At 54.8% G+C, this 22018-nt stretch overlaps 3 protein-coding genes across 8 annotated transcripts in view; 1 reads left to right on the forward strand and 2 right to left on the reverse strand.

The window, feature by feature from the left end:
* TXNRD2 (thioredoxin reductase 2) overlaps positions 1-338 on the reverse strand; it is a 47710-nt gene extending 47372 nt beyond the window's left edge. The window contains exon 1 of the mRNA XM_070400109.1: positions 200-338. Coding sequence (XP_070256210.1) covers positions 200-317 — 118 coding nt within the window. The 5' untranslated portion in view covers positions 318-338. The remainder of the gene's footprint in view (positions 1-199) is intronic.
* COMT (catechol-O-methyltransferase) lies at positions 18-20026 on the forward strand. Its single transcript, XM_070400111.1, has 5 exons — positions 18-395; positions 13923-14202; positions 15044-15237; positions 15583-15714; positions 19255-20026. Exons 2-5 carry the CDS (start codon positions 13923-13925, stop codon positions 19453-19455), a joined length of 807 nt encoding a protein of 268 aa, XP_070256212.1. The 5' UTR covers positions 18-395; the 3' UTR covers positions 19456-20026.
* A 1495-nt stretch (positions 20027-21521) lies between these two features.
* ARVCF (ARVCF delta catenin family member) overlaps positions 21522-22018 on the reverse strand; it is a 44535-nt gene continuing 44038 nt past the window's right edge. For all 6 annotated transcript variants that reach the window (XM_070399364.1, XM_070399361.1, XM_070399362.1 and 3 more), the window contains one exon: positions 21522-21723. In XM_070399364.1, coding sequence (XP_070255465.1) covers positions 21697-21723 — 27 coding nt within the window. In that variant the 3' untranslated portion in view covers positions 21522-21696. The remainder of the gene's footprint in view (positions 21724-22018) is intronic.

Here is a 22018-nt window from a genome sequence, read left to right on the forward strand (position 1 = left end):
GATCCAGACTTCATCCTGGGCAGGGGGAGGGGGGCCGAGCGCAGGTGACTCCCCAGCAGCACCCCCTGCACGGCTCCCAGCGGCTCCTCCCTCCGGACGCGGCCCGAGGGCGCCCGGCAGCTGGAGGACGCCCGTCCCAGCCGCCACCGCGACACCCGGGGCCACCCCGGCGTGGGCACCCCGGCCGCACCCGCCCTACCTGCTGCGCCCTGCGCCGCGCCCCGCACCCCGCCCGCCGAGGCCGAGGCCGGGGCCTGCGTCCGGCACCGGAAGCGCCCGCAGACTCCCCGCAGCGCCGCCCGCACCGCCATCGCCATCGCCGCCGTCGCCGCGGGGCCTCGTGGCCGGGCTGCCCGCCGCGCTGCCTGCGCCGTCCCCGGGTCCGCCAGGGCGAGGTGAGTGCGCGCGGCTGCCGCCGGGCGGAGCCGACCTGCCTCGGGGTCCGACCTGGTCCGGCTGGGCCGGGGATCCGGGCCTGGCGGGGGCACTCCGACCTTGGGCGGGGGGTCTCTGGACCGGAGTTGGGGATTCGGTTGGAGGGGTGGGGGGTTCGGACCCGGATGAAGAGGTCCGATCTTGGGGGGCGGGGGGCTCTGGGCAGGCGTTGGGGGAGGGGAATCAGACTTCACCGAGGGAGGGCAGCGCTGTGCTGCGGGGCAAGATCTGACTTGGGGACAGGGGTCCAGACTGGGGGGGTCCCACTTCCCGTGGGGATCCAGACTTCTGGGGGGGATCCAGACTCCTGGGGGGCGGGGGGGGGGGCGCTGCCCTGGTGACTGATTGCAGAGTCAGGTCCTGGCTCACCCGGAAAGGGCCACCCTCGGCCTGGGAGCTGGATCGGAACCTCGGGAGCGGGATAGTGAGGGCCCAGGCCCAGAGGAGTTCGGGGTGTCCCCCGCAGGCTCTCTCTTGGAGGCCTTGGGGTACCCCAGGCCGTTCCCTTTACGGGAACCGGCTGCCCCACCAGGGAGGCCATGACAGTAGCCCAACCAAGACTCACGCCACCCCTTGAGAATGTAGAGAAAAGGGAAGTCACCCCAGGCCTGACCTGCTAACTTTTGGGGGTTTCCAGCCAGGGACGTCTGTGTCCTTTGCTGGGACTGAGCTGCCCTGAGTGCTATGGGGGGCTCAGAGGGGCAAGTCCTGTGAGGGGGGCCGTGTCACAGATGAACACAGCCAGACACTAGCTCAAGCAGTGAGGACGGATTTTATTCAGTAAATGCTGAGAGCAGGGGAAAGCGCTTGATATGCTCAGAGGACCTGGATGTGTTTTTTATATATATATTTTTTATTGATTTCAGAGAGGAAGGGAAAGGGAGAAAGAGATAGAAACGTCAATGATGAGAGAGAATCAATGATCGGCTGCCTCCTGCCCACACTGGGGAACCCAGCTTTGACCACCTGGTTCCTAATTCAACACTCAACCACTGAGCCACACGAGTTGGGCAAAACTGGGTATTTTTAAAAGGGGGAATACAATGGGGGGGGGATCAAGGGGTGGGGGTTTGAGAGAGTCGGGAAAGTGAAAAATTACGAAAAGCAGAATGGAGGGTTGGTCCACGTGACGCTTACTGGAAAGGGGACCTGGCCCTTGTCGGGTCCACCTCAGGCCAGTCGGTAGGTAGTGTGTGGGTTTTTGACTTTGTGCAGGAAAAATGTTACGAGTCCAGGTGAATTTTAGAGGATGCTGGTTAAAGTTGGGGACAGTGAAGCAAGAAAGGGCTGGGGAAACGGGCCTGGGCTCACTAAGAGGTCAGAGAAAAGGGGGCCTTGGGGTCAGGTTTAGGAGGTTTGCCGGGATGAATTGCCACTGACCGTTGTTGCCCTGGTTGTAAGCCTCGTGGGGTCACTTAGAGTTTAGGAGATGCATCCCTGTGGAGAAAGGAGGGGAAGAAGGGACGAAGGCTTGGGTGTGCAAGCACCCACTGGGACCTTCCTTGGGGGGGGGGGGGGGTTAAAGTCTGGGCATTTAGGGGAGGTCTTAGGAGAGGGTCACAATAGAATATTCATCCGCTTCATGCTCAGGTACCAAAATGAGATTTATTCTCTTAGCCCAGTGGTTCTCAACCTTCCTAATGCCGCGACCCTGTAATGCAGTTCCTCATGTTGTGGTGACCCCCAACCATAAAATTATTTTCGTTGCTACTTCATAACTGTAATTTTGCTACTGTTATGAATCGTCATGTAAATATCTGATATGCAGGATGTATTTTCATTGTTACAAATTGAACATATTAAAGCATAGTGATTAATCACAAAAACAATATGTAATTATATACGTGTTTCCCGATGGTCTTAGGCGACCCCTGTGAAAGGGTCGTTCGACCCCCAAAGGGGTCTCGACCCACAGGTTGAGAACCCCTGTCTTAACCTCATCTATCCTTGGGTTTGGTTAGCAAATGGCACTAATTGGATTTCTGCTGTCTCCCCAAGTAAGGTATTTAAGCTATGTTCACTCTGGTTGGGAAGAGGTGCAAACCATTGCCTCCTAAGTGCCCTTGGTTTAGGGGAGATAGGATTTGCTATCTAGAAACTGCTTGGCATCTAGATTTTCTAGATGGCTGCAACCGGCAGTTGAACTAGCTGTCTCAGTTTCCCGCTGCTGCTTGTCCTGGTTTCCTAGCTTGCTAAGTGGCACTTGTGGAAGTTCCTCCCCCCACCCCTCCCACCACTCCCACAAACACAGAGGCGGGGAGACAGGTGTGTCCTCGGTTATTGTCTGGAACAGGCAGGCACCTTAAGGGAGGGCTGGGGTCATCCTGGGGATGGATGGATTCAGCCTTGAGCTGTTAGAAACTGTTAGTATTTGTTCAAATCTTTATAGGCCAAGGTCGAGGCCTAGTTGAGAAGAAGGCTCAGAGGAGCCAGGTAGGGTTTGGTCAAGGAGAGAGTCCTTATCAAGTCCTGTTCTCATCGAAGGAAAGAAGAATTAAACAAAGTCCATGACCATTGCCTGTTTGGTCATCTTTTGTTCATTAAGGAACAGCTGAACCATCTGTTGGCACTTGGTAATAGAAGATATTTGCTGGATGGTGCAAGCTATGAGGCATGAAAAAAAATGTTTTTATTTATTTTAGAGAAAGAGGAAGGGAGAGGGCGAGAAAGGGAGAGAAACATCATTGCAAGAAACATGTATCAGCTGCCTCCTGCACACCCCGTCCTGGAGATTGAGCCTACGACCTGGTGGGGAATTAAACTGGCGACCTTCTGGTACATGGGATGATGCTCAACCAACTGAGCCACACCAGGCCAGGGCGTGAGGGACATTGTTATGGAAACAGGAAGCAAAGAAGAGGAACTGACTGTAAACCCAGTTTGTGAGTCCTGCGGGCAGACAGTTGAGAAAAGTTTAGATTTGAGCTCTAAGGGTCTGTAGGTGGTGGAGTGAGGATGGCGGTCGCAACCCAATGGATTTCCGGTGTGTAGTTTGAAAGTTTGTGGTGATGGCCTCCTAGACATCAGTGTCATAGGCAAGGTTATGTCCTGGAGCAGAGCCTGGAAGATGCAGGAGTTCCCAGGGACTTTCCGAGTGGCCCATGCAACAGCCACTCTAGTACATGATTTGTTGTGGTGATGAGTTCTTTGAAAAAAATTTTTAATGTATTTTTATTGATTTCAGAGAGAAGAAGGGAGAAAGAGAGAGAGAAACATCAATGATGAGAGAGAACCATTGATCGCCTGCCTCCCGTATGCTTGGGTATTTATTGAGCCCACAACCCGGGCGTGTGTCCTGATCCGGAATCGAATCAGGACCTCCTGGTTCATGAGTCAGCCTTGACCATTGAGCCACACTGGCCTGGCTTTGAAATTTATTTCAAGTTGTGGGGCTCTTTCAGATCCTGAAGGAAAAGGGGCAGCTGCAACACAACCTGAGTCCCAGTAAGGGTCTGGGCAGTCAAGTTTTAGATGCTGAGTCAGGAAGAGAGAGTAAAATGGAAACATCAGTTTGGAGAATTGGAGCCAGATATTGAAGGAAACGAAAAATGATTTGGTAAGGGCTGACAATATGTGTAAGATGGCAGGATCCCGTCTCCTTCCTCTGTAGATGATAAAATCTCGAAGACAGTGAACAGGAATGGTGTCTTCAGGGTGTGTTATTTTTCTCCTTTGAGAAATTTATCTCTACAGTCACTTCTTCCTTTTTGATCAAAGATAACCAGAGTTTAAAAAAAAAAAAAAAAAAAAAAAGATAACCAGAGTAATTATTCTTGTTTAAAATAATTCTGGTCTCATTAAATTTGGCCCAATTTATATAAGCAACGTCCAGACATGTAGAGAATTTTTATGAGTTTATTTGAGCCAAACTGCCAAGTACCCAGAAGCAACCCTCAACGGCTTGAGAAAATGCTCCTGAGAAGGGCAGTTGGGTAGCTTATTTTATACATTAAAATAAAAGGAAGAGCTGTAAGGAGGGTTACATGAAACCCATTAGTGACAGACTAAGGGGGCAGAGGAAGCAAAACAGGGGTGCGGGAAATCTCTGGGATTAGATATAAAGTAAACCGGAGCCCTGGCCAGAGTGACTCAGTAGGTTGGGGGTCGTCCCGTGCACCGGGAGGTTGGATTCCTGGTCAGGGGCACATGCCCAGGTTGCTGGCTCAATCCCCGGTAGGGGACGTGCAGAAGGCAGCCTATTGATGTTGCACTCTCACATTGATGTTTCTCTCCCTCTCTCTCCTCTCTCTCTCTCTCTCTCGAAAAATCAATAAACTATTTTTTAAGAAGTGAACCGGAGAGACACATATTTCCTTTACATGGGTGGTTACAGCACAGTTATAATTAACGTTGACAGCACATAGCGATGGCGTGTGGGAAACAAGATAACAATGAGGGCTTCTGTGGTCTGGTGCTCTGGTGCCCGGAGGGGTCTGAAAAAGAAGATTACTCTGATATTTCAAAGGTATGTTACCTTAAAGGCAAAAAGCAAAACCAAAGTAGACAGGCTTGCTCAAGATAAAGACTGGCCTTTGTCAAGGAAGCTACGGGCCTTGACTGCCCGCCAGGACTCACTTTTAGTTAGGACTGTTTATGTTCAGACCATCCTGCGTGGTGACTTTTGGTCTCTGAGTCTGCAAGGCCCGCCATACAGGCCTCCCTTGAGCTTGTCAGGTTTAGTACTGGACCACTTTTTCATCCACAAGTGCAGCAAGGATGGTAATTGACCACATAGGCCTTTGTGGAACTTTTTATGGCATCTCAGATTAGATTTTTTAAAAATATATTTTTATTGATTTCAGAGAGGAAGGAAGAGAGAGATAGAGATAGAAACATCAACGATGAGAGAGAATCATTGATCAGCTGAGCCCGCACCCCGAGCATGTGTCCTTGACTGGAATCAAACCCGGGACCCTCCAGTCTACAAGTCAATGCTCTATCCACTGAGCCAAACCAGCTAGGGCTCAGATTAGACTTTTAAAAGCCTCTCAAGGCTAGGAAGCCAAGCCAAAAACTTACCATCACACTTCCCCTAGAGATTTGTGTGAATTCTCAAGGTCTCCAAAATACCCTATGGTTCCTGGGCCGGCCAGGAAGTGACCTCCCTTGCTCACCAGAAGACTGGGAACCCTGTTAAGCCAAGTACCAGACCGTTTTCTCAAGAGGGCTTTGTGAGGCACTGGCTCCATAAAGTCGACCATAGTTCCTTAAAACTGTCTGTCTGGTCGTATCTGATTCTATACATCCTTTTCAAATGATATTCCTTGGTAATATAACCAATGTTTTTAATTATGTCCTGTCACAAAGAGGACAGATTCTTTTTTCTTTTTTTAAAAAAAGAATATTTTATTGATTTTTGAAGTGAGGAAGGGAGAGCCCTAGCCGGTTTGGCTCAGTAGATAGAGCGTTGGCCTGCGGACTGAAAGGTCCCAGGTTCGATTCTGGTCAGGGGCATGTACCTTGGTTGCGGGCACATCCCCAGTAGGAGGTGTGCAGGAGGCAGCTGATCGATGTTTCTAACTCTCTATCCCTTTCTCTCTGTAAAAAATCAATAAAATATATTTTTTAAAAAAAGAAAGAAAAAGAAAACGCCTGTCAAATAAACCTAATTAATTTAACATCTCTCTTTATAAGGGAAAGAACAAATCCTTTGGGATCTTCCAGGGACCCTCTGTAAAATCCCACAGTCAGTTCAAGATCAAGAAAACTTCATTTAGAATTTGATTTTAGAAAGGGAAAGTTGTCCAAAAGTGTCAAAAGGTTTGAACCTTTTTCTAAATAGGATCCCAGGTCAATGTGAAACAATACTTAGTTATCTAATTAACCGAAGTGACAATAAAAGACTTCAAAAGTAAATATAAGAGCAAACAACTGTAAAATAACCTTGGCTCTTTTTGTAAATAGCCAAGGTCATTGTGAAACAATAAGTATTGTGAAACAATACTTAGTTATCTAGTTAACCAGAGTGACAACAAAAGACTTCAAAAGTAAATAAAAGAGCAAACAACTGTGAAATAACCGTGGCTCTTTTGACAGTGAGAAGACTGGGCTGTCCATAGTAATGACAGGGCGTGAAGTGACAACATGAAGCCCAGAGGAGGCAAGGTTTCTGGAGGAAGGGTCAGCGTTGGCACAGGAGGAAGGAGGAGCAGAGGTGATGGAAGGAGCGGTCTTACAGGAGCCCTTTGCAGAGACCTGCAGTTTCCCAAAGAAGCCATTGAAGTTCCATATTAGCCTTAGTAAAGTCATGCCAACCAGAAAGGGAGCGGGCAGAATTAGCACCGAGATGGATGTAGTCAGCCAGGGTGCAAGAAGGGGGTACAGTAGCTGAAAAGCAGCCATGGAGGGAGCAGGATCAACTAGAGACCAAGAGGCCTCCCCAGGAGCCAGGAGGGATTTCCTCCAGCCCCGAGGAACCTTCCAGAGGAAATCTGGCTTCTCACCCAGCTTTGGAGCGTATACTCAGAATCAGAACCAAAACCTGTCCTCACCACACACTTTAACCAACATTTGTCAGGAGTCGAAATCACCACAAGGTGCCAAAATGAACAGCAGAGGAGATAGGACATCTCTCTGGGTGCCGGAGGGCGTGAAAGGAGTCACATTCAGTTTCCATAAGGGGACAGGGCTCAACCAGACACCTGCTGGGGTTTTGCTCACAGTGCCCGAGAGCTGCCAGAAAGCTTGCTCCCAGTTCCCCAGCAGAGCAGGCTCTTGGGCTCTGACATACAGGCTGGCCTGCAGGGCGGATGACCAACCATCCCTCCCTGGCAGGCATATCCTGTCCCCACCACAGGATCCTGGCCAGCCCACCCGCTTTTGCCCCCAGATTGTCCCTTATATTCTGAGGTCGGACCTTTCTTCTGTCTCCTGCAGCCAAAGGAATAAGTGACATCCTGCCCCTCCCACAGGCGTCCAGAACGAGTGGGAGGCAGAGACTGAGGAGGTGTCGGCAATGCGAAATCTTTGCAAAGGGGCCGAAGGCATTTCTATTGATCTTTTACGGGTTTTTTAAATGAGCCTAGGAACCGGGTCATATAGTTAGTTCATCTTTTTTTATTATTATTTCAGAGAGGAAGGGAAAGGGAGAGAGAGAGAGAGAAACATCGATGATGAGAGAGAATCATTGGTTGGCTGCCTCCTACAAGCCCCAAACTGGGGATTGAGCCCGCAACCTGGCAGATGCCCTGACCAGGAGTCGAACTGTGACCTACTGGTGCGTAGGTCGACACTCAACCACTGAGCCATGCTGGCTGGGCAGTTCATCCTTTTAAAGAATTTTTAAGAGTCTCAGTAACATCCACTGGTGCTTACGTGCAATATATTTATGAAAAATGTTTCCATTTCCTTGAAGGAAAGATGAGTGTCATCTAGGATGTGCTAAATGTGAAAATGAATACGGACCAGCTGACAAAGTGATAAACTGTCTGGCTACCAAGCACAAAGTACCCCCAACCCCAGCCTCAGGAGCCCATCCGCTAAGAGGGGCATGCCTGTAGGGCGAATGGAGCACCCCACATGCAGATGTTGGGGGGCAGGGGGGCTGGACATTGGTGAAGTTTAACTGCGTCAAGCTGGATGTGGCAAAAACTTTTGTCACAAAGGATTTCGGAGTTAAAGGTCCAGGGGTTGATGGCTCTGGGTGTCAGTGACCCATCTGACTGCCCCCTGCCTCTGAGGTGTTGCAGGGAGAATACATAAGAATGGGTTTATATAAAAAAGAAGAGGAAGAGGAAGAGGGAAGAAGAAGGAGGAGGAGGAGGAGGAGAAGAAGAAGAAGAAGAAAAGAATGGGTTTATATAAGGAAAGTTTATTGGGGGGGTGTGTGCTATTGTGGTTTTGGGAAAGGGCCTGGCCTGCCCCTCGCCATGTCTGTGTTGTCTGAGATGTACGCTGGATGCACATACTGGGCACATTGAAAGGAAGCATGTAAGGTGGGCAGATTCTGCTGGGACCGGAAGACCCCTTCTGCTGCCTCCAAGAGGGGAGATGAGCATGCACCCTGGAGGCAGGTGCCCTGCTAGGTGCATGCAGGCCTGCGGGAGTCTGGATCATGGGCAGGCAGTGGGCGGCAGAGAGACATTTCTGAGTGTCTGGGTCCCCCAGGGAGAGGGGAGCTTGGCTGCTCTTCTAAATCCTGCTTCCTAAGAGAATGGCATGTCCCTTCCCTTTTGGGGACAGGGAGTGCCAGAGGCAGGACTGCTTGTGTTACTGGTTTTCCACTGTTTTCTTTTTACTGCAGTAAAATATACGTAACCTAAGACTTACCAGTTTAGCATTTCTAAGTGTATAACTCAGTGGCATTGTTGTATAACTATTGCCACTATTTCCAGAACTTTCTCACCATTCCAAAAAGAAACTCTGGCCCTGGCAGGTTTGGCTGAGTGGATAGAGCGTCGGCCTGTGGACTGAAGGGTCCCAGGTTCGATTCCAGTCAAGGGGCACATCCTTCAGTTGCAGACTCGATCCCCAACCCTGGTTGGGGTTCATGTGGGAGGCAACCAATCAGTGTGTCTCTCTCACATTGATTCTTTCTCTCTCTGTGTCTCTTCCCCTCCCACTCTCTCTAAAAAAAAAATCAATGGAAAAATATCCTTGGGTGAGGATTAACAACAACAAAAAAACAAAAAGAAACTCTACCCATTCAGCAGTAATTCCACCTCCCTCCAGCCCCTGGCAACCGCTATTCTATTTTCTGTCTCTATGGATTTGCCTATTCTTTTTCATATAAGTGGAATCAGACAATATTTGTCCTTTTGTGTCTGGCTTATTTCACTTAGCATAACGTCTTTTTTTTTTTTAAATCCTCACCTGAGTTTATGCTGAGAGAGGAGGGGAGGGAGGGAGGGAGGGAGGAAGAGAGAGAGAGAGAGAGAGAGAGATTGGTTCCTTCTGTATGTGCTCTGACCCAGGACTGAAGCCAAAACCTTGTGTGGTGTACGGAACAACACTCCAACCAACTGTGCCACTCTGGCTGGGCACATAATGTCATCACGGCTCATCCATGGAGTAGCATCTGTCAGCATTTCATTCATTTTAGTAGCGAAATAATATTCCATTGTTTGGATAGACCACATTTTATTTTCCACTCACTCATCGATTGACGGACACTTGGGTTGTTTCTGTGCTTTGGCTATTGTGAATAATGCTGAGCTGTCTCCCGGGAACAGACTGCCCTCACCCTCAGCTCTTTCCAAGGGCAGAGCAGCAGGCACTCAGGTCCCAGGACCCAAAACAAGAGGAGCTCCCGTGTTTAATTTCCCCACAAAAGGCTCACGGGGCAAAATCCCAGGTCAGAACATCTGCAAGCTCTGGATGGCTTCCCCTGTGGTGTCTGTGAGATTTTATTTTTAACTAGAGGCTCGATGCATGAAATTCGTGCAAGAGTAGGCCTCCTTGCCCCTGGCTGCTGGCACCGGCTTCCCTCTGGCACCTGGGACCCCGGCTTCCCTCGAAGTCCAGGCTTCGTCCAGAAGGAAGTCCGGTCTAATTAGCATATTACACTTTTATTATAGATGGCATGACTCTGTTTCACACTTCCTCCCTTTTGTTCTGCAAAGCTCTGGGCGGACCTGGACTGTTCTCTCCCAGGGCTGGGTGGGTGTGGCCTCGTCCAGCGCTGCTGGGCAACGCAGAACAGGAAGGTTTAGGAACAGGGTGGCCCTGCAGTCAGGGAAGGCTACTGGGGTTTTGGTGTTAGAAGGGGAGGTGCCCATTGGGAGGCAGAGTGGCCAGTCACCAGTGCTCAGCCGGTGGCCAGGGGCAACGAGTCCATCTAGAGTTGCTGGAGGACCAGATGTGGTGGGCATGAAGCCCATTCTCTTAGGCGCTGCATGGGGGTGGGGGATAGTACCTCAAGTCTCTCCCTGAGCCCCATGCCCCTGGCCCAAGGGGGCCCTGGAGGAGCCAGTGGGAGGTGGGCATGACGGGCGATGAGGAAGCATGACAGCCCCTGCACAGCGGGGCCACTTCTGCCCTGTTTAGAGCTGCCCTGCCTGTCGGGCATGCCACCCACTCCTTACCGGAAAGGGGAGGGGCTACAGGCCACCCCACAGGTGGGGCCCCTCTCTGCACCCTTCTTCGGAGTTATGGACAGACAGACCTGGAGATAGAGATTTAAAAGCCAGATTCTTACACAATTCGAGTATTAAGGGGATTGAAATGTATAGTTTATGATCCCAGAGTTTGCCAAGTGATTCACTATTTAAGCAGAATATTCCTTCTTAATTCAGATATTTATTTCTAACATGTCCTAGGGTTTTTTAAATACAGAGAATAAAACAAAATGGCCCAGTATCTCACCACCCAAACACACTAGTCATAATAGTCACAATAAATAAAGCAGCACAGGTGTGGCTGGGAAATACTAAGCATGCAGACAGGAGCTCGGTAAACAGTCCTGGGCATTCAGGTGGCGCAGGCCCCCCCGCCATTGTTTCCTGTCCTCTGAGCCCTAGAAGAGAGACACTGTCCTTACCCACCACGCCCTCTCCCTATGTGATCCCCTCACCTGCGCGGTGTGTCCTGTCCCATGGGGGCCCGGGAACTTCCACAGAAACCAGCCTGATTCACAGTCTGTCAGGCTGGTAAGGCCCAGGGTCACCCCAATCTGCTGCCAAGACCTGCTCCTGTTTCCCGTGTCAGCTCGGGGCTCCTGGCCTCCTTCTGTGAGCTTCGTATTTGCTGCCTTAACTCATCTTCTTCTCCCTGATTGGTAGGTGCTCTTTGTAACTAGCCCTTGGTCTAATATGTCACTTCTAAATTGAAAATTGCTCTCCTGGGAAATAGGCCTTGAGCAGAGTGGTTCATTCATTTCTCCTGCTTTTCATAAGGCACAGGTGCATGTGCCCTCATAACCCGGCAGGCCAGCGAGGACCAGAGGGACTGTCCCTTCTCTCCTGGGCTGTCTCTGCCTCTCTGAGGCCTTCCGTGCTCTTTCCCCCCAGGAGGGAAGGTAGAGAGCCAGTCTGGCTTCCAGGGTGGGCCCAGATAGCTGGGCCCTGGCCATTTTCAAGTTACAGTTTCCATTGGTGATTATCTCAAGGCAAAAGAACTCCCCAGCCCTGGCCAGTTTGGCTCAGTGTCAGCCTGCGGACTGAAAAGTCCCGGGTTCGATTCCAGTCAAGGGCACGTGCCCAGGTTGCGTGTCGATCCCCAGTGGAGGTTGTGCTGGGAAATCTGCCCTGAAGGTCGGGGTGGTGCTGGGAGCAGGGGTGTGGAGCGAGGATTCGGGCCCATTGGTTGCGCAGACTTGGACCTGCTGAGCACGTGTCCGCTCAGCCTTGTGTAAATAGGCCACGTGGCCTGAGAGAACCTAGAGACCTGGTGTCCACACTGCCCCGGGCGGAGTCTCGGCTGTCATGTTCATTCTCCACTGTCCCGCAGCCTCCTCTTCCTCGTGGTCCAGGGCGCTGGGGTTTGGAGCCGTCAGCTGTTCTTGAGGGGGTCTCCCCTCCCAGACCCTCAGCCTGCCTGCTCGCCGGGGTGCGCCTTTCCGAGTGGGAGCCAGGATTCCAAGGGCCTTTCCTGTGAGTGACCACCCCCCGGTGGAAGCTTCCCATAATCCTCTTTTTTTCATCCTTTAACATTGTAAGGTCTCCAGCCTGAAATCCGAGCACGCACCCTGAACACTTTGAAATCTCAGGGCTAACCCAGCCTTGCCCTGTCTCCAGGGGCCCTGGCCCAGCTCCGTGTGACTGCCTCCTGACCTACTTACTTGCCTGAGGGGTGGCAAGCCAGGGCAGGCCATCAGGCACTTGTAGCAGCAGATACAGCTGGCACATCTCACTTACACTGGGGTGCAGGTGGCAGGGCTGGCCTTCCTTGTCCAGAGATAGCCTCGAGCCCTGGCCTGTGTGGTTCAGTTGGTTGGGCGTCCCATGCACCGAAAGATTGCCAGTTCGATTCCTGGTCAGGCCACATGCCTGGGTTGCTGGCTCAGTCCCCCAGCAGGAGACATGCAGGAGGCAGCCTATTGATGTTTTGCTCTCACATCAATGTTTCTCTCGCTCTCTCTTTCTCTTTCTCTTAATAAAAAAATCTTCAAAAGGAAAAAAAGAAAAAAAGGAGATAGACTCGCCCCCTGTGCCTGGCCTGAGGACTGCAAGAACTACATGAGATCCCAGACTATTCTGAGTGGGCACCCACGTGGGATGAACATAGAGCAGGACTCCCCTGTGCCAGCTGTGCCCCCCTTAGGTCCCAGGCTGTCTGGGAAAGTGCCCAAAGAGGGGGACTGTGACCAGTAGGCCCCCAGGCAGGACTGTCAGACACACACCTGGGCAGTCTGCCTGAGGATTCAACCTTAGCCGGAAGCTCTTAGCAGGGGGATTGGGCCTATGCTCCCTTGGCACTGGCGCACTTGGTTGACCTCTTGAACCTTGGGCTCCCCTCAGCACAAGTGGGACAATGGTAGTGTTGTAGGTGGGCAGTGGGAAGGCAGGAATGGCAGCCAGTGTTAGACTGGTGGGGTCAGACCAAACCTGGCTTCAGCAACCTCAGTACTTGGGTTCTGGCTAGGAAAGAATTCAGAGCAAGACCCCAACTGTAAGAGAACATTTGTTTGGCAAATCACAGGGGTAGAAGTCATTCCTAGAAGAAATGGGCTTAGGAAGCGAGTTATGGAGATAAAGGAAGGGCCCTTGGAGTTTGGGAATGAGCTAATGGGAAAGTGCCTGGGGCAGGGAGGTGGGAGGAGGAGGGAACAGGGTTACTCCCGGGAGGGAGAGCTCACTGTGTCCTCCATCCTAAGGGTTTTAAGGGCTGCAATTTTAGGGGAGATCCCAGGAGAAGATCTTAATACAGTGGTTCTCAACCTTGGCTGCACATTAGAATCACCTGGGAATCTTTTTAAAATCCTGATTTCTGGGCCTCATCCTCCGGAAATTCTGTTTCTTTGTTATGGGGTGGGGCCACAACATTAGTAGCAAAGAAACAGAATTTCCGGAGGATGAGGCCCAGAAATCAGGATTTTAAAAAGATTCCCAGGTGATTCTCATGTGCAGCCAAGGTTGAGAATCACAGTCTTAATAGAATATTCAGTAGCTTTCCAGGGTGTCTGGCACCAGGGCAGGGGGTCATTATTCCCTGCAGCTGGTCCTGAGGTCAGCCATGGCTGGTTCCGTTGCTTCTCTGGGCCTGGAGCTGAAATACAACCGAGGCCTAGATGTTAGCTCTAGGGAGGGAAGGTCAGGGGGTCCAAACCTCATGACCAGGGTCTGCTAGGGAACAAAAGGTCACCCTGGGGGCGAGGCCCCACCCTACAATCGATTGTCCCTTGCTCTGCTCATGTCTAACTGCCTACAACAGTAGCACCAACAAAGTGAGGAGAGCCAGGAGGGCGGGTCTGCACTAACTTGGGGGAACTCGAGCCCCCAGCTGGCTGCAGGACTGCCTGGCCAGCCACAAAGCACTGAAGCCGGCCACCTCCCCTTGACTCCCTCCTCCTCCTTTCTCCTCCTCCCCCACCCACCCCTGCCCTATGTCAGATGCTGGAGACTCCGCCCCTGCTGTTGGTGGCCTTCTTATTGTGCCTGTCACTGCTGGGGCTGCTGTTCTTCCTGCGACGCAGTGGCTTGCTTTTCATCTGCTGGAACGAGTTCGTTTTGCAGCCCATCTACAGCCTGCTCATGGGTGACAGCAAGGAGCAGCGCATCCTGCGCCACGTGCTGCAGCATGCCGTGGCCGGGGACCCACAGAGCGTGCTGGAGGCCATCGACACCTACTGCTCACAGAAGGAGTGGGCCATGAACGTGGGCGACAAGAAAGGTGGGTGGCCTGGCCAGCAGGTAGTGAATATAGGAAGGGGGACCCCAGGCCAGGCAGCACAGCCCATAGAGGAGGGGCCTACTATCACCCCATTTCTGTGTGTTGGGGTGGGTGCTCATTGGGAGCCCTGGGGGCCCGAGCCGTCTGTCCAGCCAGGGGCCAAGGCTGTGCAGAGACCCTAACGCCCACATCACTGTCCCAGTGGGGAGGGAGGGACATTTGATAAACCACTCAGGAGGCCACTGTGTGGGGTCCCCTCCTTGCCACAGACCAACAGCCAGTATTAGAGGGGACAGCAGTGGCTCCATGCAGGCCTTGTACTCACTCGCCATCCCTCAGAGCCCGGCTGGTGCAGGGTGGGCAGTGGGTTCCTGGGTGTCCCTGCCAGGCACGAGGGTGCACAGAGCTCCTTGGACTCTGCCCAGCCCAGGCACTGGCTGCCTCCTGACCTTTGACTCCAGCGTGGGGCACAGGAGTGTGCTGTGTTGCACGCCCTGAAGTCCAGCCCTGAGGACAAACGTGACAGCTACTGTCTGGCTCCAGGGAGCTAGGAAGGCCCTGAGCGAGGCCCCTGGGGGTGGAGGTGGGGAGGTTTCCACAGAGGGCAGCTCTGGGTTAGGGCCAGTACCGTCAGCCAGGGAACATGGAAAGAGAAGGGCCAGTGTGTGGAAAGGTAGAGGCCTAAGGTACCATGGGAGCTTGGGGGTCTGTACAGTGGGATGGGGCCTTGGCGGAAGGCTGGGGCCAGGCACTGGGAGAGGCTGTCGCTTAGTCAGAAGGAACCGACCAGGACTGGGAGTGGGTTTCTCCTGCCTGCACTCACCCCTGTCCACCCCTGAAGGCCAGATCGTGGACACAGTGGTGCGGGAGCAGCGCCCCTCCGTGTTGCTGGAGCTGGGGGCTTACTGCGGCTACTCGGCCGTTCGGATGGGCCGCCTGCTGGCACCCGGCGCCCGCCTGCTCACCATCGAGCTCAATCCTGACTACGCTGCCATCACCCAGCAGATGCTGGACTTCGCCGGCCTGCAGGACAGGGTGCGACACCTCCCCCGGTGACAGATGTGGACACTTGACGGGCCAGGTGTGGGTGGATAGGAGGGGGAGGCCTGGGGCCTGCCCCGCATGGTTCCAGACCACATTTATCCCGCTGCAGCCAGGCCTCAGGGCCTCCTGGGCCAGGTTTCACGGGCCTCCAGCAGCTCCGTGAGGGCGCCTTACTGCCCATTCCTCAGAGCAGGAAACCTCCGCAGAGGGAGGGGCAGAGTGGAGACTTGTGTCCCCAGAACTGCAGAGAAACTGTCGGTGGGCTTGCCTGGGAGTCCAGGTGGGGCGGGCTCTTTGACCCCCGTGGGCACAGGCACTGATGGAGCGCTGTTGCAGGTAACCGTGATCGTGGGGGCATCCCACGACGTCATCCCCCAGCTGAAGAAGAAATATGATGTGGACACGCTTGACATGGTCTTCCTGGACCACTGGAAGGACCGGTACCTGCCGGACACGCTCCTCCTGGAGGTGAGCTGTGCCGCCGCCCGGTCGGGATGCGCTGGCTGCTGGCACGGGCTGCCCGGCCGGTGGGCCTCAGCCCCTGAAGAGCCAAGTGCTCCAGCGAAGCCCTGCCAAGGGGGGCCCCGGGGGCCACAGGTGGCTCCTACTGGCCGCCGAGGGTTGGGGAGCTCAGAGGACTGCAGGAGGCCTGGGGCAGGACGGAGACCAGGAAAGGGTTCTGGCAGCCTGTGCCAGGGCAGCAGGTGGGGAGCTCATGGACCAGATGGTCTGATCCATGGGGGCATCCCAGGACATCAGGGCAGAGGAGGCAGGAGGGAAGCAGCCTGGCGGCCGTGCTGGCTCTCCCAGCTGGACGGTGCTGGTCAGGGAACTCAGTGTCTCCTGCCCTTCTTCCTGGGGCTCCTTGCTTTGCACCCCCCATGCCTCCACCGCCAGACTGTCCTAGCCCTCAGTGCCAGCTGCTCAGCCCACACAAAGTGGTGACCAGTGGGCTGCCTTGTCAGGAGGGTGGAGCTTGGGGCCTGTAATGAGTTGACACGTGGCGCTTAATATTGATGCCCACTGCGTTGGCCTCCTGGGCGGTCAAGAGGACTCTTAGAAATACCTTGGCCCTCATGGAGGGCTTGGGACACTCTGTCCCACCCCAGCCTCCCTGCCCGAGGGCCAGCCTGGCGCTGTCCCATGTTATCTGTCCCGTGCTCACCCACCTCGGCTCCCCCACGGGGTGGACACTCTGCCCAGTGCAGGGGCTGGGAGCACAGGAGCCACGGCTGAAGACTGGGCAGCACCTGGAACCCAGTGGTTCTGGTGGGTGTGACAGGGCACGGAATGTTCCAGGTGTGGGCCGACTTGGGGCAGAGGGCCAGAGCTGTGTGTGGAGGGCCTCACATGCCACATGGGCGAGGGCACAAGAGCTCCTAGCACATGAGGGTGAGGTTAGTGTCCATGAAAGATCCCTGTTGGGCATGTAGAGAGTGGGGAGGGGTGGCTGTGAGGAGGGGGTGCAGATGTTCTGAACCTCAGGAAGGCAGTGAGTGCTGGTGGTGGGAAGGGAGGGGACCCTGGACTAGAAGTTGGACGGGTCCTGTGTTGGCTAAGACATGCGGACAATGGGGAGATGACGAGGAGATGTGGGGTGTGGTGGGGGGAGAGGGCAGCTGAAGGGAGCATGCCTGAGCCTGGGGAGGTCCACCAGGCAGAGGGGCGTGAGCCTGGAAATCAGGTATTACGGCTAGAAACCAGGTGGCCAGCCCAGCGGGGCCTGTGTCACAGGGCGTGGGGAGGATTTCAGCAGCCTGAGTGTGGTGATAAATACAGGGCCTGCATTTACCGAAGAGCAGCAAATACTGCCATTTAGTAACTAGGAGACTGATAGTTTTCTCAGTGCTCCTTGTTCAAGTCTGGTAATTCTCTCAAAAGAGAAGCCACGAATGGAACCAGCTGTACTTTTCCAGCGTGTCTGCCGCCCCACACCTGTGGCTCTGCAGGCCCCTGGCTGGTGCGGGGCAGGGCCAGCTGCCCCTCCCCTCCGCTGGGAATAAGGGGGGGGGGGCGCCTGTTCAAAGTTGGAGGACACTTTGGTGTATTAGGACGATGCTCTAACCAACTGAGCTACCTGGCCAGGGCTTTGGAGGCCACTTTGAAGAGGCCTCAGCCACTTGGCACCTGGGTGTCTCCACGGGGCCGCTTGAGGTGGCTTCCCCCAAAGCCGGAGGTGAGAGAGCAAGAGACAGACAGACAGACAGACAGAGGAGGGGCTGGGTGCCCAGTGTGACCTCGTCTGCGAAGCCACGCCCTATGGCTTCTGCCTTCTCTTTGTTAGAAGCCGGTCACTGAGCCCAGCCCACACCCACCCCTTGAAGGTCTGTGAACTGTGGACACAGTTTAAATCACCTCACACCTGGCACCCTGTGCTCACACCATTTCCTCCCAGGCAGCTGGCACAACCGGCTTGCTCAGCCTCTGAGCTTCTGGCCAGAAGTCTCCAGGGGCCTGTGTCCAGTCGGAGGCTGGCGTCTGGGAGGAGGCAGTGCAGGACCGTGTCTTCCTCCTCATGACCAGCTTCCTCGGGATGGCTGGGCCCAGCAACCTCCACAGACGGCCAAGTTTCCCTTCTGCTCCCTCTCTCCCGGTTAACAGGGTGGTCTTCAGTGCCAGGGGTGCCCTGAGTCCTTCAGCGGGACCCTTCGAGGCTGGAGCCCCTGCTCCCAGCTCACTGTGTGCACTTCATGCCCCCCGCCCCCTGAGCTGCCCTTCTGGGGCCTGGGCCAGGGGCGCCTCCTCCCGGGTGCTCTTTTTTCGGTCTTTTTAGGCAATGTTGCTAAAAGTTCTGTTCCTTCTCTTTTTTAAGAGAAAACACTCTATGATTCATGATGATACATTCTGTTCAAATTCTGTCTCGTGGGTTGCCCCAGCCTCGTGACCTCACACTTGCGTGTTTTCCGGAGCTCTGGCTGGAGGGCCCTCGGCTTCCCCCACAGCCCACAGGCTGGAGGTAACCGCAGCCACCGCCTGGAGGGCTGGGACCCCAGTCAGACTCCACCCTAGGGCACAGCCCTGGAGGGGTGCAGCGTTAGTCCGATTTTCAGTCACTTGGAGATGCCCCACGTGTGTGGTCCTGTGGGCAGTTTCAGACATACCTGGGGTCACTTGTTTTCCGTGTTTGGATTGCTTTTTTTTTTTTTAAACTGTTATGATTATGTAAGAAAGTTCTGTGCTTCCAAAGTCAAATCCAGGAGACAAGGCAACCCTTACCCTAGTCCACCTGTCCCCCAAGGTAAACATTCCCCCTTAAGGCTTCCCATTCTATTGTTCCCTGCAATTGAAGCAGCCCCTCCCTCAGCTCAGAGGGCTGTGAGTGCTGGAGGACCTAGGCTGTGTCCAGCTGCCCCTCCTTCCTTCTGCAGAGCCAGCTGGCTGCCCAGGGCCCAGTGGCTGATGGAATGGGGCCTGTCGAATGCTGGGGCTTGGGGATGTCCAAAGGGAGTCCCTGAGGGGCAGGCTTGTGGGTGGGGAGATGTGCCTCTCCCCTGCCCCCCTAGCACTGCAGGGTCATCCTGGTCAGGCCAGCTTGCACCTCCAGGGACCACCCCAAGAGCCACACACAGGGGCACCAGGCATTTTTCCCACCTGGAGAAGCTGCATTTTCTTGGCACTGGGTGACGAGGGACCCACTGGCTTTAGCACTGTGACCCGAATCCCCGCCCCATCACCTCCAGTCATCTTGCTAGCATTTAGCAAGCTCCTGTTGTGTACTGCACACAGTTCTAGCGGCCAAGGATGCAGGTGTGAACGGAGGAAAAGATCCTCAGAGCTGATGTGCTAGAGGTGGGACCTGCACTCAGCACAGCCCTTTCGTGCAGGGGACATGCTGGGGAGGAGGGCTGCAGAGGGACTCTGTGACCCCAGGAGGTGAGGGGGCTCACCCAGGGGTCAGGCCAGCATACAGAGCCTCCACCTGGTCAGGGGCACCTGTCCTGCTGGTTTGGAGCAAACTTGATGGGCACCCCTGACCTTCACCCCCTCCAATTGTCTTGCTCCCTGCAGGAGTGCGGCCTGTTACGCAAGGGGACAGTGTTGCTGGCCGACAACGTCATCTGCCCAGGAACGCCGGAGTTTCTGGCGCACGTGCGTGGGAGCAGCCGCTTTGACTGCACACACTTCTCCTCCTTCCTGGAGTACTCCCAGGCCGTGGATGGCCTGGAGAAGGCCGTCTACATGGGCCCGGACAGCCCCGCACGGCCTTGACCGCCTCCCCTGCTCTGGGGCACTCGCCAAGCCTGGTTAGGAAGGTCACGATGGGCATGCTGCCGCCAACCCTGCTTCTGCAGTTCTGGGGTCTGTCCTCAGTGCCACACACTGGAGGCTCTGCACATGGCTCCAGGCTGTCACACACCAACCCACCCAGAGCAACCCGCTCACCTTGCACAATCCCTGCCATCAGTCTGGAAAGTTATCTGCGAATACCAAGTCAGGGTTAGGTGGTGCCCATGGCTCACTCACCCCACCAGCATGCCAGTAGGGTTTCTTACACGGACAGGCCCTGACCCAGCAAAGGGGAAAGTTGGGAACATCTGGAAACTTGGGCTGTGCGCTCAGTCTGTCCCGGAGCTTGGCAGTCACCAGGTGGCAGCAATGCCTCAGTGCTGGCACTGTGACCAACAACACATCGCACCTGATTCCTTTTTCTCTTCTCCTTTTTAAGAAGGAAATGCAACTTCACTAAAACGGGCTGACTTTTAACAATTTTATATATTGATATCATGACTAAAAGATACTAAAATGGTAATTAAAGATCTAAATATTTCGATATAAGAGGTCAACTTTGTGTTTTTTTCAACCATCTTTCCTTCCCCTGGCGCCCCCCGTGTTGGCACCAAACACACAGCGCTCCCCTTGACTGGATGCCAATGATGCCCATGCGCCCAGGGGCTCCCAGCACTGCTCCTCCAGTGGCCAGGCCAGGAGCCTGTCACAGCCCCACCTGGATAGCTGCAGGCTGGGCTCAGCCCCAGCTGGAGGCTGTGTCACCTGGGAAACCAGAACAGGGCAGCTGGCCACCCTTCATCTCTGGCCAAGCAGGTGTTGGGGAATGGAGGCCTCAGCCCTAAAGCAGAGCCAGGCATGGCCTCCAGCACCTGGTCCCTCGGGGCCCCCGTTAGCACTAAGTGGAGGCACCTCCCCAGGCCCACTCAGCCTTGTGTATGGAAGAGACAACAGGCGCAGACCAGGCTGCACAGCTGGTGAGTAATGAGGTAGAGTTGATCTGTAGCCACTAAACCCACAGCTGCCTCCAGCCCCGTCCCTGTCCCTCCAGTCCCAACCCCCAGATGGCTTGGACCTCTGGTCAACTCAGGGGAGCACCCTGTCCTGGATGAGCCCCTCTGCCCAGGACACCACGCTGGGGCTCAGGGCCCAGCCAACCACCCAGGAGCAAGCCCACCCCTCTCTGTATGTAGCAAGGGGATCGCAGCGAGTCTGGGAGAATGTGTGTGGGAACCACCCAGGGGCCTGAGAGCTGAGATCCCTCTGGACCCCTGAGGCCACCCCCCCCCCCCCCCCCGCCCCCGCAAACTCCCCACCTCGCAAACAGGAGCAATCAGCTTGTGGCAAGAGATCTGAGCCATGAAAGAAGTTCCTTGGTCGCTTTTTTTAATTTTTAAATTTTCTTACAAAAATTTACGTGTTTACCAATACAGTCTTATTTTGGTTTTGTTTTTAATGCTTTTTGTCAGTGTTTTTCTTCTGTTTTGAAGCCACAAACAGCAGGCACTGAACAGCAGTCCCCCACTGCTGCGGAGGGTCAGTCCGGGCGGGGTCAGGCCCCGGGCTCTGGCAGACAGGGCGCAGAGGCTGCGCCCGGGCCAATGTACCTAGGGAGGCTCCCACTGCACTGGGGTTCCACGCATCCAAGGGCAGGGTGGGGGCTAGAACAGCCTGACCCCCATCTCGCTGTCTCCAATCCTCTCTGTGGGGTCAGCCCCGCTAGAGCAGCCCAGTGGCTGGCCTGTGGGCGGGGGCGGGGGGGGGGAGGGGCGGGGGGGAGGAGCAGGAGTGGAAACCCAGGGGATCCCCTCCACCCCTCAGAGTCAAACTCCTGAGCCCCCCTCCCTGCCCAGGTGCCTGTTCCCAGGGCCAGCCGCCCAGTTCTTCGGGGGCAACTACATTCTCCTATTCTTCCGACCCCAAAGCAAAGCCAGGCCCCCTCTCCTGCTGCCTCCCTGGACCCTGCCCTGCAGCCCCCGCTCCAGCCTTCTCTCGCACTTGCACACAGCACCATGCACACAGCACCATGTCAGTAAACAGCTAACTCTGCCTAGGGAGTTAGGAGGGAGGGAGCAAGGGGATGGGAAGGGAGGCGTGTCCAGAAAGTCCAGCCTTGGCTCCCGCGCAGAGGCACTGCCGCCCCTGCCGCCAGGGGGCTCCAAGCTCCGAGGCTGGGTCTGTGCAGGCTGGCCCTGGAGTTCCCTTCTTCCCATGATCAGATTCCTAAGAATGAAAAGCTGGGCCCAGGCCCTGAGGAGGGAGAGGGAAAGGCTGAGCAGGGTGGCAGGGTGGCAGGGTGGCAGGGTGGCAGGGGAGGGCTGCCTCCTCAGACTAGGCAGATGGAGGTGTATACAAAGGCAGCTGCTGTGGGACGACCCTGAGGGTCTCACCACCAGGGCCAATCCCAACATGCTGTTCTTCAGAGGCCATGCACTTGGGGTGTTTCAAGGTGTAGGGGGGGCCATCTCTGCTCTGGTCCCATCTCCTCAGGGCCCTGACTTGGCTTGTCCTTCCCTAAGATGGGCATTCAGGCGGCTGGGCTCGA

Source organism: Myotis yumanensis, unplaced genomic scaffold, assembly GCF_028538775.1.
Source record: "Myotis yumanensis isolate MYYU_CA2020_CCGP unplaced genomic scaffold, mMyoYum1.0.hap1 SCAF_19, whole genome shotgun sequence".
Lineage (NCBI taxonomy): Eukaryota > Metazoa > Chordata > Mammalia > Chiroptera > Vespertilionidae > Myotis > Myotis yumanensis.